Source organism: Ambystoma mexicanum, chromosome 10 (genome assembly GCF_040938575.1).
Source record: "Ambystoma mexicanum isolate Mex_15411 chromosome 10, UKY_AmexF1_1, whole genome shotgun sequence".
NCBI lineage: Eukaryota > Metazoa > Chordata > Amphibia > Caudata > Ambystomatidae > Ambystoma > Ambystoma mexicanum.
Genome location: NC_090932.1, coordinates 1,505,596,601 through 1,505,616,194, shown reverse-complemented (window position 1 = coordinate 1,505,616,194; position 19,594 = coordinate 1,505,596,601). Strand labels below are relative to the sequence as shown.

At 45.5% G+C, this 19,594-nt stretch overlaps 1 protein-coding gene across 1 annotated transcript in view; it reads right to left on the bottom strand.

The window, feature by feature from the left end:
* Positions 1-296: 296 nt before the first annotated feature.
* Positions 297-19,594, bottom strand: part of MTRFR (mitochondrial translation release factor in rescue) — a 141,797-nt gene continuing 122,499 nt past the window's right edge. The window contains exon 3 of the mRNA XM_069619664.1: positions 297-1,040. Within this exon, the coding sequence (XP_069475765.1) occupies positions 822-1,040 (219 nt within the window). The 3' untranslated portion in view covers positions 297-821. The remainder of the gene's footprint in view (positions 1,041-19,594) is intronic.

Sequence of the window (19,594 nt, the reverse complement as noted above, 5' to 3'; positions counted from 1 at the left end):
AAAAGATAACCTGATGTAGTACATTTTACTGGTAAAAGAAGGTGTTAGGTTTGTATTTCTCACTAATATTACCGAGCAAGATGCATTTCACCAGAATAGGAGCTGATGTTAGAGAGTAGGTGTGGGAAAGGACTTTGAAGGGAAGGGGGGAAGGGAGGTGAGGGGTAAATAAGATTATTTTGTGCAGATATGTTTTATGGTAGTAATTAACCCTGCAACAACATCTCGATTGCGAACAATCAAGTGATGGAAATTAAAGGCTGGAGCAATTGGGTTTCACACAAGAGAAAAGAATCTTCTCAGGTTTTAGTATTTATTTGTACCTGATCTGTGTTAATGTATCAGAACAGTGTAGTGCAAAATGATAACATCTGGATACAGAATAGAGCAGCGCATTTTATACTGAGAGATTGGTCATACATCTTATTCCTAGAGTGTGGCCTACCCATATGATACAGGCCTGCATTAAAAGTAAGATGTGCTCAACAGCCACACAAAAGTAGGACACAAGAAAAAATAATGACCATTCCCTTACTTCAAAGCCCCAATTGGTGGTTTGGCCCTAATCAATGTCCAGAGAAATTGAAAACACTATGCTTTGGGGAAGCCAAGTTTGAAATGTTTCATAAAGTTGCAGCAAGTCACAGGGGACTCCTTAGAAGCCGTATCCTGCAAAATGTATTAGTAGCATTTAGCAAATCACTCTATGCATGTACAAATGTTTTTTTACGTGAGATTTAAAACGTATGTTTGCTCGTTTCCATGTCTAACATTGCAAACCGGTTAGGTTTGAAAATGCACCAACATTCTCCAGGTTACATTTATTTATTGTCAACATCTTTGGCAAGCATTTCCTTAAACTGTCTCTTCTTTTCAAGGAGCTCATTTGCCTTTTTTCTCTTTTCTTGTTTTTTCTTTTCACCTTCTAGTTTTTCTTTGCACAGTTCACTGGTTTCCCCTTTGTAAAATATGTCCACCTTTTCTTGCAAGATTCTTCTAGCTATTTTTCGGTTTTGTTCAAGTGATCGCGTTTGGTGACACTAGAAAGCAAAATAATAATGTTTTAAGTATAAGGCATGGAAATTGTTGGCATCACATTATTTTACTACAAAACTTGTAAAATCATCTCGTATGTAAAGTTGAAGGCAATGCTCTTCTCAGAGCATGTTTCGATACAATGTTATTATTATAATTATACTAAAATAGGGTCGATCTCTGAGAATGCTTACCACTTATATAATTTTACATGATGTAAACTTTTATCGAGACCAAAGGAAATTAGGGAATAGTTTCTTACCTGTAACTCCATTTCTCCAGCATTGGTATCTTTCATGGATTCACATGCTTTGAATATTCCCCGTCGTCAGGCTGGGATTCCCAGCCTGACGACGGGGAATATTCAAAGCATGTGAATCCATGAAAGATCCAATGCTGGAGAATTGTTTTTCTAAAACATTAGTGTACGCTGGAAGATAAATTGGGATTTAAAAACTCAATTAGGCACAATTAAAGTTTAGAATACAGATGCCATCTACAATTGAGCCTCAAACGGCTACTGCAAGGTTTATCTGGAAACCTCCCGCTGAAAAGCAGAATAAAGATCTTTTAATTTATTTTTGAAAAGCAAACACTGTTCATGGCAGTTTCAAGGCACTTTTGGAGGGAGCAGTGGAGGGGTGTTCAAGCAGGGGTTTGTGTGTGTCGACGTATTGCACCAGTAACACGAATCAGGATGGGTTATGCCAAAGATTAGTAAAATCAACAGGATTCTGGCACCAGCCCTACAGATAAATGGCATACCATCCACCTTCACTTCTTACCTCCCACACCTACCAAACATAAAACCGCAGGTTAACAGCGGCCCCTTAGTGGCCACGGCAGTCACGAGCCAGTGTTGGAAAGCTGCTTCCCGGAGGTGGGGGGATTCATGGTTCTGTGGGTCCGTTAACCCCTATCTGGAATAACACCCAACTTCTCGCCGGGTAGGCACCTGCGAGAGTTCCAGCCCTGGATAGAAGGCGGGTTAGGTAAAACCAGTGATTTCCTAGAGGAGGGGACCCCCATCACTTTTGAGAGATGTAAAGAAAATTTGGGGTAGGGGAACGGGAAAGATTCCATTATGCCCAGATCAGGCACTGGATGTCTAGTAGGCTAATTTGAGAAAAATGCGCTAGAGGCTTGACGGCTCGACGGCTCTCGAGCTCGCTTTAACTACACCAACTAGCAGGGGTAGGATCTCCACGATTTACCGCCTCCTAGACAGATCAGACCCGGGAAAAAAAGAAAGATTCATGCTGGAGTGGGAAAAAGACCTAGGTCCTTAAATAGAGGTTGAAGAGTGGGGAAAAATATGGACGAGATTGCACAAAAGCTCTCAATGCGTCACAAATAGGGAAGGGGGATATAAGTTATGTTATTGATACTATATGACCCCAGTCCAAATTCAGAAGGCCAATCCAAGTGCTTCTAGTATTTGTTGGCGTGGCTGCCCGGCTCCCAGATCACTGTTCCACATGGTATGGGACTGTCCGAAGGCGGAAATGTATTGGAGAGAAATACTAAACACATTAAAGGAATGGTTCAAAAATAGATAGGCAATATTAAAAAAAATATACTCACTTTTTTTTTTTTAATTCCTATGTAAAATTTAAAGCTATTCAAGCTCAAAATTTGCAAAAGCAAGCACATGGGCGCATCCATTTTGTGAAATGGATGCCCGCCTGTGCTGGCTTTTGCGGCACTAATGAAGGAAAAGCCAGCCAACTGTAGTAAACAAAAGCTGCCACTGGGTGGCTTTTCCTTCATTGGTGCTGTACACGGAGGACGGGGACCGGAGACTACAGGCAGAAAAGCTGCAGCTGCATCTCGGTAAGTGCTATTTTTTTTAATAAAAATAAAACACTAGCTGCGTTTTTTTTTCTAAGTTTTCCAGGCTGGAGGAGCCTGGAAAACTTGGAAAGAAAAACCGCAGCGTTTTCAAACACAACCGCTTTGTGTTTCTGCCTAAATCTGCTTTCTCATTTGGGGCTCTCCAAATGGGAAAGAAGATTTAGGCAGAAAAACTGCAGCACTTAGCATTGCAGAAAACAACCGCATAGTGTTTCTGCCTAAATCCGCTTTCCCATTTGGGGCTCTAGGGCTCCCCGTGGGGAACCAGAGAGCCCCAAATGGGAAATCAGCTGTAGGCAGAAACACTGCGGCATGTAAACACAACCGCGTTTGTTTCTGCCTGCCTTGGCTTTCACTTTGGGTCTCCGGTGCTCTGGGGGAGCACCGGAGACCCAAAGTGAAAGCCAAGGCAGGCAGAAACACACGCGGTTGTGTTTGAAAACGCTGCGGTTTTTCTTTCCGTGTTTCTCAGGCTCGGAGGAGCCGGAGAAGCCTGAGAAACTTGGAAAGAAAAACCGCAGCGTTTTCAAACACAATAACGTTGTATTTATGTTTGCGGTCTCTTCAAAAGCGACCGCAAACATAAATACAACGTTTTTAAAGCTGCGGTTTTATTTCTAAGTTTTCCGGGCTCCTCCAGCCCGGAAAACTTAGAAAAAAAACTGCAGCTAGTGTTTATTTTTATTAAAAAAATAGCACTTACCGAGATGCAGCTGCAGTTTTTCTGCCTGTAGTCTCCGGTCCCCATCCTCCGCATACAGCACCAATGAAGGAAAAGCCACCCAGTGGTAGCTTTTGTTTACTACAGCTGGCTGGCTTTTCCTTCATTAGTGCCGCAAAAGCAAAAGCCAGCACAGGCGGGCATCCATTTCACAAAATGGATGCGCCCATGTGCTTGCTTTTGCAAATTTTGAGCTTGAATAGCTCAAAATTTTACATAGGAATTAAAAAAAAAAAAGTGCGAGTATATTTTTTTTAATATTGCCCATCTATTTTTGAAATAAAAATTTTAGGCGAACCATTCCTTTAAATATATCACTGGGCTCTCCTTACCCTGGGATCTGGGGATTGTCCTATTGGGGGAACCGGAAACGGCACATACCCAATGTCACGGCAGAGATCCAGTCTATGCACTCACCTGCTCCTAGCAGCGAAGATCGCAATGGCCAAACTATGGAAAGATGAAGGGGGCCATCGATAGCGTTGTGGTGGTTCAAATGTTGGGACATAGCAGTAGCTGAGAAAATTGCGGCTATCCGAGCAGACGCCCTGAACAGAACCCTGACCACTTGGGACCCGTTTTTTGATTTTGCGGCTACATTCCCAACCCTTACGAGGAGGCCCCCACTCACCAGATGACTACAGTGCAGCCCGCTCTACTGAACAATGGGCCACACCTAAGAAAAGCCGAAAGCAGGAAAACTAGCGCTAGATGGGGCCTGAATGGTTTTAAAATGGACAACCACAGAGTTATGATGCTGTTAGCTGTCCCTGGAATTGACAAACACCCTAGGAAACATGTCAACATGTTATGTCTCGCGCTCGTTGCTACATTGTGATTTGTGTATTGAATTGTAAAACTTAATAAAATGTTTTTGGGAAAAAAAAACAAATTGTTTTTTATTTTTGTATTTATTGTGACTTGGATTAAAACATTCATTACAACAGATCTCAAAAAGAAAACAAGATAAAATACATACTAAACATTCAATAAAATAATGTGATCAAAATTCCAATACAATTGAACAAACATGGCATTGATCACATTAGTTGCCAACTCCTTCAAAGGAGTTTTGCCACAGGAATGAAGGTCAGGGGTTTAATTTGAGCTTCCTGTCCAGTGATGCTTCTCAAGGTGTCCAACACACATGTTTCTTGAAGGATGTTCTAAATGGTATGTCTTCAGAGTATTTTTGTACTCTAGAGTATCAAGGTAAGCGCTGTGCCTCCACTGCCCATGCAGCTTATTTTTAGCATTATTTTACCCATGGCTGCCCGCAAGGTCCGCGATGTTCCGGCCCAACTTTCCCCTCCAATCCCGCCTCCCTTGCCCTCCCCCTGGCTCCCATTGGCTAACTGCACGTGTTGTGCTCGAGGGCCTACTCCCTCTGCAACCGCGCTGCCTGGACCATTTCCACCATGGCCCCAGATAAGCCATGTGCCTTCGCTGCCCATGCAGCTTATTTTTAGCATTATTTCACCAGTGGCAGCCCGCAAGGTCCGCGATGCTCCGGCCCAACTTTCCCCTCTATTCCCGCCTCCCTCGCCCTCCCCCTGGCTCCCATTGGCTAACTGCACGTGTTGTGCTCGAGGGCCTACTCCCTCTGCAACCGCGCTGCCTGGACCATTTCCACCATGGCCCCAGATAAGCCATGTGTCTCCGCTGCCCATGCAGCTTATTTTTAGCATTATTTCACCCATTGCAGCCCGCAAGGTCCACGATGCTCCTGCCCAACTTTCCACGCCAATCCCGCCTCCCTTGCCCTCCCCCCGGCTCCCATTGGCTAACTGCACGTGTTGTGCTCGAGGGCCTACTTCCTCTGCAACGGCGCTTCCTGTAGCATTTCCACCATGGCCCCAGGTAAGCGATGTGCATCCCCTCCCCATGCAGATTATTTTTAGCATCATTTCAACCATGGTAGCCCGCAAGGTCCGCGATGCTCCGGCCCAACTTTCCCCTCCAATCCCGCCTCCCTCCGGCTCCCATTGGTCCACCCATCTTTATTCTGTACTTGACCTGGGCAGCCCTCTGTCCCGTAGCCCATGCAGCTAAGGGCCAGAGGCAAAGGGCGGCTCCTGCATTGGCGGCTCCAACACGCGTCTTCGAGTGTCCGCAGGGGAAGCCAGCAGTCAACAGACACCAACAAAAACTGTAAGTGTGGCAGGGGTGGGGTGCAGAGCAATTACTCTACTCCAGAAAGCCCCCCCCCCCACTCTACCTCCCCTTTCCATAACGTAGACTGCCATAGACTAAACCATGCACACTTAGAGAGATCTGTGACCACCAGCCTAAATCTATTCATGGCTGGACTGTAAATGTTGTCTTGCCTTACACACTAACTTACATGCCAATGTTAACTAGTGCCACACCTAGAGAGAACTGTGAAGGCTGGCCTGTGTCACACCTAGAGAGGATTATGAATGTTAGCATGCGCCACACTTAAATGGAATGCTTACCCTAAGCCTGCGTCACATCTCTGATGGGATTGTGGATGTTAGCGTGTGCCATACTTCGATGGAATGCTTAACCATAGCCTGCGTCACATCTAAATAGGATTGCGAGTGTTAGCATGCACCAAGCTTAGATGGAATTCTTAACTTTAGCCTGAGTCACACCTAGATAGCAGTGTGAAGGTTAGCATGTGCCACACTTGGATGCTATCGTGATCACTAGTCTGCCTCACTTGTAGATAAGATATTAAAGATTAGCAAGTGCCACACTGAGATGGAATAGTGAATGATGGCACGCATCACACCTAGACATAATTGCAAGGAGAGCAATGCCAACTAACCAATCCACTAACAATTTCACCCCTCTGCATACACCTCTCAAACTCTAACCAAACACAACCACAAGCCTAAAACAAATCAATCTGCACAAACTTCACTACACTGCAACAAAACAAACCACACAGAATCGTACAACAGCACACGACGACTACCGACCTTAAAACATCCCAAGCCCAGCCAACGGACCCACTGGGCTGAGGCTGCCAACAACACATCACTGCTCTCTTGCACTTTTCCAGCTTACTCCCACTAACTCACTCCCCCTTCCTTTTCTAGAGCCGCCAGAGCACCACTCTGGTGGCGATAGTGCGCGGTACAAATATCCTTTAACATTAACATGCCTACATTCAACTTGCCTTCCTAAAGTATCTTCAACTTTTAGTGGACACGAGCACTTGCAGTTTTGCACACTGCAATTTGGTTTAGTATCAGACCCTGAGTGTTAACAACATTTCTGGCTCCAGGGGCTAGTCTCCTGTACATTTAAGGAATTTAGATGTTTCCATACCTGAAGAAAAGGCAGATTGTCATGCAGTCCTCCTTCAAGCAACTGAACGTAGATTGCATGGACTCCCAATTCCGCACCATCATTGGCAAGCGTTAGTTTCACAAGGGCATGAAAGTGAGCTGTGATCACATCCGCTCAAAATATTACCGAAATCTTGTATTACCCCAACTGGCTGGCCACATTTCTCCCCACCACACCCCCATCCAGTTTTATTTTTTTAATGGCTGCATACAACCCCTCCACCCACTCCCGTTTAGAAAAGTACATCAATTGTACATTACACTATGAGCTTTCCAAAATGTCTATTGTATACCTTGTTAAGGGCAGACAGACAGTAGCAGACACGACAACAGGGGATTAGCAGAAAAGACAACAGGGGACTGGATAGCGGGATAAAATAGGGAAGAAGGTGCAGGCGGTAGGGAGGAAAAGGGTACCACCGCTACTCCACAAAGCATGTCTTTCTCTGTGAACTTAAACATAAGTCAATGAAGCTTTCCCACATTTTATTGTACTTATCTAGGTTGCCTTGTTTCAGAGAAGACGTGCTTTCCAAAAGACAAGCACAAAAGGTCTAATTGGCTTTGTGATTACTTTTCCATTGCCTCAAAATGACGTTTGCGCATGCGACTCCTCTCAAAATCTGCTTCATATTATTACTTTTCCGAGTCCTAAGGAGACAGTGGAGGCTAAAGTCGGCAACCTAACGTCTACAATGAAGGTTTCATTATTTTTTAAAAAGAGATATATAAGAAAAATGTATTTTTAAAAAAAGTGTAAAGTTTGAAAAGCTCTTTTCTTCATTTTAAGCCATCTGTGTAACACCTTTCCTTCAGCCTTATATTCATATTCCTTTTAAGTTACACCCGAGGGTTGCCTAAACATTTTAAATTAAATAAAACATTCTCATGTTTTGGAATAGTATGCCACAGGTTTTTTTGCTCAAGGTTGCAACAATGCCCCTGAGGTGTCAACTGGTAGCGATTGAAGTCTGTTGGGAATGTTGTTGGAGATTTCTTCTATTATTAAAATGGATATGCATCTTTTTCATAGTTTGAATAGGGTGAAAACTGTTAGATGTAAACTATTGGCTAGGCGTAAAAGTCAGTCGCCCCCTTTATTATTATTAGGGTATTTATTGAGCAGGAATCTAGCTTTGGGAGGAAACTGAGCGCGTTACCATAATGGGGGGGGGGCAATGGAGGGGGGGTGGATGACAACACAGTGAGGGAAGCAGAGAAAAAAGGAGCGGTGAGTTAACAGGGGTGAGCGGACATTTAGCTGCATGGGGGGGGAGACAGTGTGGAGCAGATCACCAAGTCTCAGGTAGGGTGGGGAGTCCAGTGTGTAGAGCTAGGTGTTAAGGAGGAGCCACTGTAGAAGTGATGGGCCAAGTCTGATGTTGACTGGGAGGAGGTTCCAAAGTCTCTGGAGTGTAGACAGAAAAAGCTGGTCTTCTGGTGCTTTCCTTTTTGCACCGTCGTCATTCAAGTCTGAACATTTACTTACTTCTGGTGGATAGCAGGCCCCAGGAGATGTTGCATTTCTCAGTGAGGTAGCTTGGGGACTTCAGGATGACAGCCTTGTAGATGATGCAACAGGATTTGAAGATGATCCGGGCTTACAGTGGTAGCCATTGCAGTCCGATGAGGGTTGGGGTGATGTGGTCGAATTTGCAGAGTCCTTTAATGAGTCTTGCTGCATCATGCAGGAAACATTTCAGGGGTGCCAGCATAGTCGCCGGAAGGCCTTCCAGAAGGGCATTGCCACCATCCACGCGGGAGAGAACCAAGGCTTGGACAGCAGATCGGAAGTGGTTTTCTGGATGGAAGGGCTTGATTTTTCACAGGAGAGAAAGTTGGTACCAGGCCGTTTCTGTCTTCCTTGCTATGTGCTGTTTGAACGTGAGGTGTCGGTCGATGTTGAACCGATAGTCAGGATCTAGTGTTGGTTTCTTAAGAAGCGGGAGGATTTGTCCAGTCTTGTGGGTAAGGTACTTTGAGATAGTGAGCTATGGATGATAGTCAGTTAAGGGAGGAGTGTTTCAGCCGGAAGGGTTTTGAGTAAGGAGGCATGGAGGATGTCATACGCATATGATTTGGCCTTGAGAGATGCTAAGGTGGCAGTGAGGTATTCCATAGTTAGTGTCTTGAAAGTTGTCCAGGTAGTTGTGCAAGGTGGGATGTGTTATGTGCCGTCAGTTGTGGGGCTGGTGTCTATGTGTTGGCGGATCATGTTGATCTTCTTGATGAAGAACAAGTTTATGGCGGTGGATTTTTCGATGGAGTTTGCTACTGGTGGGTCGGGCAGAGGGTTGATGCAGTTCTTGATGACTTTGAAGAGGGATCCGCTTTCATAGTTGGCCTTTGCTCTGGTGTTATTATAGTATTTGACCTTGACAGTGTTGATCTGTCACCTGCGTGCACCAGAGTTACGTGATCAGGGCGAGGTCGGATGCTCTGCAGGATTTTCTCCAAATCTGTTCTTTTTTTCTGATAGTTCGTTTGTTGAGGTGGAGTTCTTCAGTGTACCAGTGTGCTGAAAGTTTAGACATGAGGGTGTGCCGTTTCACTGGGGCATGGTGGTTGATGTTGTTTGTGAGAAACTAGGGTATTTCTACTCGTATGCCCCTTGGCTCCTCTGTGCAGATGGCCAGGAAAAGGCCATTGCTCTTGGATCCTGACCCTGGGGCTAGAGAAGCAAGGGAGGATCACCTGGGTGGAGGGTCCTTGGGGAGTGGGGCACCCTTGGGCGAGACATGGTATCCCCCATTCCCTACTGACAACCACTTTAACACTCCCCTAACCTTTTCTACGCTATTGTAAGACAGTTCCCCTCAAATCTTCACATATAACATTTGCATCTTCTTCATCTCAGTACTGTCAAGAGTGATGAAGATTACCCCTTTTCACCACGCTAGTATTGAGACGAAGAAGATGCCTGTAAAGAACTACGAGGGTCAGGAATGTCCCTGTAATTCTGGTCAGGCAGGACTAATTAGAGTCTCAAACCTACAGCCTGTCAAGGGGCTGCAGGTGTATAAAGGGAGACCAGCCCAACAGGGAAGGGCACGTCAGGAGAAGCAGCAGGAGACCCGTGAAAGGAGGCAGACATGGTGGCCCAGGAGGAAGAATCAGGATGCTGGCAGAAGTTCCAGTGAACCTTTTGGACCAGTTGCAAGTGGGCTCTGTCCCCTCCACAAGCCTGGAAGCCTCCAGACCAAAGCAGGTGCAGTCGGGGCTGAGCAAGAGCCCGGAAAGCCAAATACGCCATCAGTGGCCAAAGACCAACATCAAAGACGCTGGTGTGAAGTAGGGAGCACACAGCAAATGAACGGAGTTCGCAACAGTGGGTTTTAGCGACCTCCGACTTCAGGAGGGGACAGGAAGTTGCGGGAAACCACTGCGTGAGAGAGGAGAAGACATGCAAGTGTCTGAGAGGCGCCCCTGCACAGAACATACCACAAGTAAGTAACGGTCCAGAAGAAAACCTAATAACCTGCCTATTAAATACCGAACTGAATGGAAATCCGATATTGGAAAAGCCAATGCATTTTGAATACCTTACTAAATGGAAACCTAGTATTGTGATAAAACCAGCACATGTTGAACATCAAATTAAATAATAATTTACCATTTAAAGCAAACAACTATACATTGAATACTGATCTTAATTAAGCCACATAAGAGAACCTTAAACTCTGAGCTGAAAAGTGAACTTTAAAACATATAATGGCACAATGAAACAATTGAAACCTGGAACTCTATAGATTAAAGGCTAAAGGAAGCCAAAAAGTGATCATTAATGAATACATGCAGTGTCACAAACCTACAATTGGGAAAGAGGCGTGTGATACATGGTGGCAGAGCTACAAGGTGATCAAGAAGAAGCCAGAGGAGTTGAAGAATATACTCTAAGCCAAGAGCTCAATAAAAGTAGTCAAGCGTCAGTGACTTGGTGCTAAGGAGATAAGTACCGAGTAACTTGTGGGTGAAAGCCGAGGAGCACAGGGTCCTGGTTGCGAGACCAGTGATCGGTGGACCGTGTGGTTTGGCAAGTGCACCTAGACCAGACGACCTCAAATGGTTAAAGCTAGAGACACCGTAACAAGTCAAATGGAAATGACTGCAGAAGAGCAGGAGAGGCATGCCAGAAAGAGGGACAGACTAACCTAAGACTTCTAGAAGACTAAAGCAAGTAGAATTCAAGACATTAAAACCTTGGAGAAGGGAACCCCAAGGATTGGCGTTGAAGGACATCACTTTGAACTATGTTGCAACTTGTCTTCGGAAAAGGAATCCTGAGACAAACTGGTTGTCTTGGGATTGGAGTCTCAAGACCCCTCTTGTTTTGAACTGCGTTACTTGAAACTTGGAGAAAGGGAAATCCCAAGGACTGGTGTTGAACTATATCACCTTGAACTGGAGAAAGGTAAACTTTGAGCCTTTTTTCATGGAACTTTCTTGTGAATGAGGAAGGGGAGCTGAACAGAAGTTGTGAGATGGAAAAGGCTCAGAACTTTGAAGTAAACACAGTTTCTTTTGACTTTGACATCCCTACACATTGGCTAATGGTAGGTGTGAGGAAAGGCTAGGTTTTGGACACAGATAGACTTAAGTTGAACTCTTTGACCCAGACTTTCCTTAGTTTCATTTAGGCCGGACAATCCCACCTTAGCACAGGGCAAGTTAGGCTTTCAATCATCCTGACATTTAAGTTCATGAATATCTTTTGTTTGAACATGACTTCTGCTGTCTGTGTCCTACTTCATGATGCCTTCACAGGGTGGTGTTGAGTTCTTAGAGAAACGGGTTGCAGTCCTGGTTCATCAGAGGTACATCAGCCCATGTGAGGTGGAGTTTGGTGAAGTCTTATTTGAGAGCTTCCACTGGGAAATTCTTGAAGGATCTGAAGGCTCGATTGCTTGGTTTCCAATGGCTTTGCTTGAGAGGTGTGATGTGACTAATCTCAAAGGGGATTGCCAGATGGTCCAACTAGTCGAGCGGAATAGGAGAGCTGTGATGAAGGGTGGGCAGTGTGGGGATGATCAGGTCAAGGATATTACCTTTCCTGTGAGTTGGTTCTTTCGTGTGCTGTGTGAGGTTCAGTGTGATGAGTAGGCAGCAGAGATCTTTCTTCATTGATTTGGTTGCTCGGTTGCCAGGGATGTTGAAGTCGCTGAGGAAGATGTTGGCATGCGTGAGAGACATGAAGGTGACTAAGTCCGCAAAGTCTTCAATGAAGGAGGTGTTGGGCTTGGGTGGTCTGTCGATGGGATGAAAAATGACTGTTGGAGAGTGGGAAGTGGCAGGATAGATTTTTGAAAGAGCAAATGGTGGCGACGTCCACTGATCTTGTTGTAGAATTCTGCAACCATTGGGGGTGAGGACATCTAGGAGGTGGATGTCATCCAGGTCTTAGTAACGAAGATGGCATCCAAGTCATGTGTGGGGAAGAGGTTGGCGATGTCAGCTGCATGGTTGATTGCCGAGTGGAATTTGGCAAGCATCAATTTTCGTTTAATGGTGGATGATGGAGTGGTGATGGGGTATATGGTGACATGGGTGCGATTGCTGCGATGCAGTGTCCATGATGTTGCTGGTGAGCGGTGTGGTTGGCGATGAGTGGTGATGGTAGGAATGGGCTGCTGGGAGTCAGTGAAACACATATTCAATGGAGCTTGCCTGATGTTAAGAGGGGTAGGGGTTCTGGTCCTGGGTACTCCTGGCCCGAACAGGTCCAAACAAGAATTGCCCTTTTCTTCGTCTGCCCTTCACGATGCCCTTGATCTAAGAGTTAAGAGCAGAAAGGCATGGCTAAGAAGGCGGGCGGGGCCTAGTCCACATGATCTAGACCCACTTGCACCTGCTCACCAACTGCAAAGAAAAAGAGGCTGGAGAATACCAGTTAGTTGACCAAACAGCACAACATTTCTTTCTTGTCAAGTGCAAATTATCATTTTATGGCCCGATTTAAGATAACTCAGCTCCTTTGTCACCAGCTCTTAAAAGCCCAGAGTATTTCCTTGGTGCCGAGGGTGTCCAAATGCTTGCTTATTTTTTGGGGGTTGGGCGTTTTTTATACGGGACAACTTTAGACTACAAGTTTTACCATCAAGTCCATTTAGAAATAGGTGATGAGGACAGGGCCAAATTTAATTCTAAATCTCTTTTTCAACTTTGAAGTCAAATAACACATTGTTTAGCCTCAATCTTTCCCCTCAAATACAGCTTTGACGAAAAAAAAAGGAATTTTACTACCTTGACATGTATATCAAGCTTCGAAATCTATTAATAAGTTGATTTTTTTTAAGGGGATGCCTTTTTTGTCATATCTCTGTTCAATCAAGGGGAAGGAGCCACCAGTGATCACTCTTCGTAGTTAAATTTGAGCAGCAACATTCACCACCTATGAGTTATTGTGGTAAATCTTTTTTAGCTCTCGCTGGTCCACCCATATATGGCTGCCTCTTGGGCACATCAAATGATGGGAATTTAGCAAGGAAATCTGTAATCGGGTTACATGGGCCTCTTTAAGCACTTGTTATGCATGTTCACATTCTTTAGGCCAGTTATGCTGAGGCATTTGGGGTCAGTGTATGGACTAAGAGGTTTACCAACATACTGAAATAACGAGAAATTCCTCAGCGAATATTGACTGTCAGTGTACGGACTCCTAGAATTTGTATATGGGTTGCTGCATGCTACACTCCCATTTCCTTAGAGTTAAGAAATGGAAGAAGCAGGAAATGGCAATGGGAGGATTGTGGACGAGTAATCTACATTACACAGAATATACGTGTGTTGGGGCCTTTATTTTGCGAATGTGAGGGTGAACAGGACAGGGTTACAGAGGAGTGGCGGTGTACCCCATTTTACTGACAAACAAGATTATGGCATTTTGAGCACTGGGTTTCAGTGGATAGGGGAGAAGCATAAACATGGGATTGGGGAAGGCAACAAGGATGGTGCCAATGTTTAATGTCAGATTACGGTAATGTTGAAAGTGTCCTCAATTAGTTCATTTCTATCAAATTGTTGATTTTTAAACAGTTACTAAAATGCACATTAGGTATGGTGGTTTTTCTAAAATGATTTGTGCTTATTTCAGAGTCCTGTATTTTTCGATTTCAGTTTTCAAATGTATTAACTATAATTGTATATGAAAGCAGAACGCCCTAGTGAGAGAAAACCAGCTTGGTACTCTGCATGTTTGTATGAGCGGTTTTAATTTCATATAACATTCTAATAACAGTCTTACTCAATTCTCTACAATATCAAGTATTGGGCCTTATTCTACTTGCGCATTGCCCTGCACCACTCCTATTTTGGGTCCAGACTATGCTTTCCACGCCAAGGTGATCGCTCTTTTGGCAAGCAGGAGCCCTAACGCTAGGACTTTGGACACAGCCTTACACCATCTACCCTTCCTGAGAGGCCCTAGCCCCAACAAACATTGTTGCACTGTGAGCCAAACTCTCACTGTGACCATCCCAAACAACTCTTCACTGACATTTCCCAAAACTCTTTCACTCGGTCACATCACTACCACATATGAAAATACAATCCCATCTCTCTCCTACACCTCCAGCATGTCAGCTCCACGCCTGGAACCATTTTGAAGGCCCTGACCGGTGTGATATAGGTCCACCGTACGATCTCATACTCTATCCATTAAAATCAGACATTTCTGGATACTTGCTTGACATGTTTGAGAACCCTGCCCCACCCCATCTGAAAATGGCCCCCCCAACCTCCATGATCATTTCCCATTTAAGTCTCAGTTCTCCCGCCTTCGCGTCTAGCTCAGCTCTATCTGCTGCAGATAGTTGAGACATTCTTCCACCCCTCCGTCAACTGCAGCAACGTGACATTCATCCCACGAATACGTGGTTTCTCTGGGAAACCCTCCCAGGCTCTCTCACACCAGCCTACAAGGTGGCAAATTACAAAGTTAAGGCGAACTGTTGGATGAGTAGTCCTAAAATCTGTGTAAGTGATGGCATTGCCCTCCTTATAAACATCTTCAATGAAACCTCTGTCCCAGTCGCCTAATGTTACTCACCCCTTCCTGCGGAGTTCATACCCCAATCTACTACAGCTCAGTGATATAGCTGGCATAAAGGGGAACCTCTGGCCCAAACCCTTGCTTGCTCTCGACCATGTACGAATAATGGCACAGACTTGAGTAAGGAGCCACCCCAGCAGCCTATCCCTTCCCCCAAGCAATTCCAATACCCGACATGGTGCCAATTCACTCATAATCCACTCAGTCATACAGTCCCTGTGTGGATGAACAAACCAATCCACCATATCATGCAGTACCAATGCTCAGTAGCAAGATCTAGATCGGGCCTCCCCCGCCCCCTTCCATAACAACCGTGTCAGCATCCCATGAAGAGCACAAAAGCATGCAGCCTTCGTAACCATGGGCATCACCTGGAACACACAATCTGACTAGCAAAATCATTTTCACCAACGCCACCCGCCCCATCAAAGAAATCGGGAACTTGATCCAGAATTCGGTTAGCCTCCTGAAGGTCACCATCATCCTCTCCACGTTCTGATGGTACATCCAGTCCCAGTCAGCGCTTCTCATTATACCCAACTCTCGGAGTCCCCCTCCAGGATCTCCATTCCGAACTATGCCAAATCACTGCTTGATTCCTGGGGAAGTGTGCGAATGGCCACCTTAGAATTATTGACAACAAAGCCCTGATAGCATCCCAAACTCACCTACCGTCACTATGGCATGTTCTAAATTTACCATAGGATCCTGCACATATAAACACACATCAGCATATGGGGATTTGCAACGCCTAGTGCTTATCCCACGCCCTTCCCAGGTACTCCCTCTGCTCTTCATCGGGCACTCCGAGGGCTGTATCACCAAGCCACTGCGCTGCCGGCCACACGTCAAACCCTCCCCTCTTATACAGAGGCATACAATTCCCGAAACGCAGCACATATTACTTCCTCATCAGTGACCAGCACCACCTACCGGTCCTGGACGCCCTTACAGACACTGTCCACCTTAACCAACAGAGCCAGAGGTTTAACAGCCTTATCCCCCTCAGAATGTTGCCTGGCAAAATACCAGGCATAAGTGTCCAACCGTTCCCTTGCCCCCGTGCAAGTCACATCGCGCCTCAGCCCCCGCCTCGATCAACACCTCGCCCCTTGCCAGTTCTTGTTCCAACACGGCTACCTTTGGGTCAACACCCTTTACTACCTTAGTGAGAGCTCTAAGAGCTCCCACGTTAGCATGGATGCAGACCCCCCCCCCCCCCCAATAAAGAACTTCATTGCCTCCAACCCAGTAGACCTATTACACCATTATGCCAAGTTATCCTCAGCGAAGTTCTAAAGGCGCAATACAATAGCATCCGATTATCAAATTGCTATTTGGGTATGAGTGGTCAAACATTCTTCCCAACCCAGTCCACTAACAGTGGTGCGTGATCCAACACAGTCCCATCTAAGAAGTTGTGAGACAGGCATGGGATCAAGAGAGACAAACTCAAATGGCTTTGTTTGAAAACCTTTATTTACCAAGGTTCCTGGGTTGGTGTAATGCCTGACTGGCCCCAAGTTGGGGTAATTCCCTTAACTGATGTTTCTAATGGCCGTCATTGTCTAATAGTCCAAAATAAAAGTTGTCTCTAACCCTATGCTTACCCTCACTCTGTACAAAAAGGTGATGGGAAGCCTTTTAAACATGAAAATAGTTGTTTTCAGGTGTTCTCACCAAGTGCTGCTTGGTCAATGTCACACAAATGAGTTTAAACAGAGCTGTTCGTAAGACATTCTCCACATAGCCCTTGTTATTCCAACTACATTTAATGTCAAGTGTTCCTTGGGGTTATCTTCCCCAAGCTTTAGCTTATTCAAGTTTCAAAAACATCATGGAAGAAATCTAATACAGTTCTTTTTGTAAGCTTCTCTGGGTTCCCTCCCCCCCCACGCTTCACTCCTTTCAACAGTACAACAAAAACCAACAAGTCTCCAACTTGGTTGGGCCGCTTAGGGTTCCCTTCCCCAAGCTCAGGCCCCTTTCAACATTTAAACACAAAGTCACTGTTATCAGGATGCTGTCTTTCAGGGTTCCTTTCCACAAGCGAAGGCCTCTTCCAGCTTTCAAACACAAAACATAATCAGAGATACTTCTCAAAGGGTGTTCTTCCCCAGGTTTAGGCCCTTCTAATTCAAAACACAAATTCAGCCTGTCAGGATGTACCTTTTCTTACCAACAACCTTTTCCAAATACCATCCCTTTCATGGGGTAGAATCTGAGGCTTTCGAAAACGCCAGGCTCTTTGCTTTTCCTCAGCGCGACCACTCTGATCCTTTGCCCCTCTCTGCGTTTTCATACTCCCATTTTTCTTGCTACCTTTTCTCACTTAGATGCTTCCTGCACCCCTTTACTTCGTTCCTTTCAGTGCATACTTACACTCTTTATTTTTGCTTTTATCGTGCCCCTGGCACTTGTCCTTCACTCTTCTTGTGCTACCTTACACCCTCCTTTCGGTTTTCCTCTTTATCATGCCCCCTGTTACTTTTTCTTGATTCTTATTGTGCCCCTCTTTTCCGTTGCGGGCCACTCGCACCCTTGCGAGTTTTTCACTTTTCTCGCTGATCGGTCTTTTGCTCGCTTTCCGCTCCAATCTGCTTTTCTTACTTTCAGCTTCACTTTTGATGTACTTTTTAGCCTATGCACTTTCTGCTTTATTGTAACTTCCCCTTTTGACTCCACCTCAGAGCTACCTGGTGAGGAGGTTGGAGTAATGGATTTTGTGGGACTCTTACTTCTTTCATCAAATTTGGTTTGAAACGTAAATACCCAGTCTTCTTTATAGTCCATCATCCCTAAAGCATTTCCTCAATTTATTTAATTTGCATACATTTTGGTATAGTTCTTTTGCTTAGTGGTTTATCAAGATGACATCACATTTCTTTTCGTTTTTTTTTAAACAGTTTTTATTGACTTTTACGATACAATCCATACAATACAACAGAGCCCCCCTTCAAGGGGCATAACACCCCCCCCCCCCACCACCTTCCGTGCCCCACATGTAAACCACAATAATGCATAAACGTGTTCGTGTCACAACCAGAGTTCCAACAAGATGAGCACCTATGGTGCATTATTACTATAGGGGCTATATCCCCGAGATTGACCCACACCAAAACAAAGAGTGTTCCGACTCAGTAGCAGAGTTCCTTCAAAGCATTATCAGAGCAGTCCCCGGGGCACCGTGGGATGATGAAACACTCTCACAGCGTAGTCCATCAGATATGTAGCTTCTAAAGGCCACCCAATAGTCCTTGGGTCTGCCACTGAGAGCGAGTGTCTGATTGTACTGTGTTTCTCGCCGTTCACACATTGACATAGAGTTCATCCAGTGGTATAAGGTGGGGATGCAGCCGCCCCCCCCCCCCCCAGGTGGGGGCCACCAAAGTCCTAGCGACCACAGAGGCCATACTCACCAAGCGTTTATCACTACTAGATTGCAATTCCACCAACGCCAGCAACCAAGTTTCAGGGGTAAATGGGATTGTGTCATCTATTACTTTCTCCATAACTTCTGCAATGGCCATCCAAAAGGTTTGAATAAGAGGACAGAGCCAGGCCACATGGAGGAAATCAGCTGGGGTCTGTTGACATCTCTTGCAGTTCGGGGCTCTAAGTGGGAACAATTTGCGCAAGGACAGAGGGGAGTAATACAGCTGGTATAGGAACTTGTAGTGGATCAAGCGAAATCTGTTGTTAACGGAGATCGATTTGGACTGAGCCAGTATAAAACCCCATTGAGTCTCTGAAAAGGAGCATGATAAACAGCCTTCCCTTTTAGTCCTATATTGGGGAGATGAGGGGGGCACCAACAAAGGGCCATACCATACAGGGATGAGACCACCCTTCTAGTGGATATCGGGTTTGTAACTTATTCCAAGATTGGAGAAACCGCTGGAGCCATGGGAAAATCAGGCCATCTTAATTTCAACACTTCATGAAGACGGAAGTACAGTAGCATAGTGATCGGGGACCAGTCGCCCCTGGACTTAAGTTCCTCCCAAGTTATACATTTACCATGCGGCGCAACATCCCCCAACGTTTGGATACGCAGGGTCTGGAAATGCTGAATAAAAATGTGCTCGAATGTGAGAGGGATCCCGCGGTCCCTGTATATGGCCATCATTGGGGAGTACCACGGTCCCAACCCCGCCCATTTAGCCAGCTGATCCCAGGCCTTCAACGTGATCTCCAGGGGCTGAACCTCCGCCCTCACATGGCGCTCCCGGACGGCCCAAAGGAAACCCCTTAGGTTGTTGGTCTGAGCGATTGCCCTCTTAAGTTGAGAATGCAGACAGCTATTCGTAGGGGACCACCACCAAGTCGAATATTGGATTTGAGCTATAAAGGTAATAAAGAAAAAAATTGGGGACCTCCAGCCCACCCTGAGCGTATGAACAGCATAACGTGCGGAGGGATATGCGAGGGCGTTTCCCTGCCCAGATCAATCTGGACATCAAAGCTCTTACGCGTTTCCAGAAGGATGTAGGGGGCCATACCGGTACGTTATTGAAGATGTATAATAATTTTGGCAGGATAATCATTTTAGATAAAGAGATGCAGGCCGCCTGAGAAAGGGGGAGTCGTATCCAGGTATCTACCCTATGTTGCAAGTGT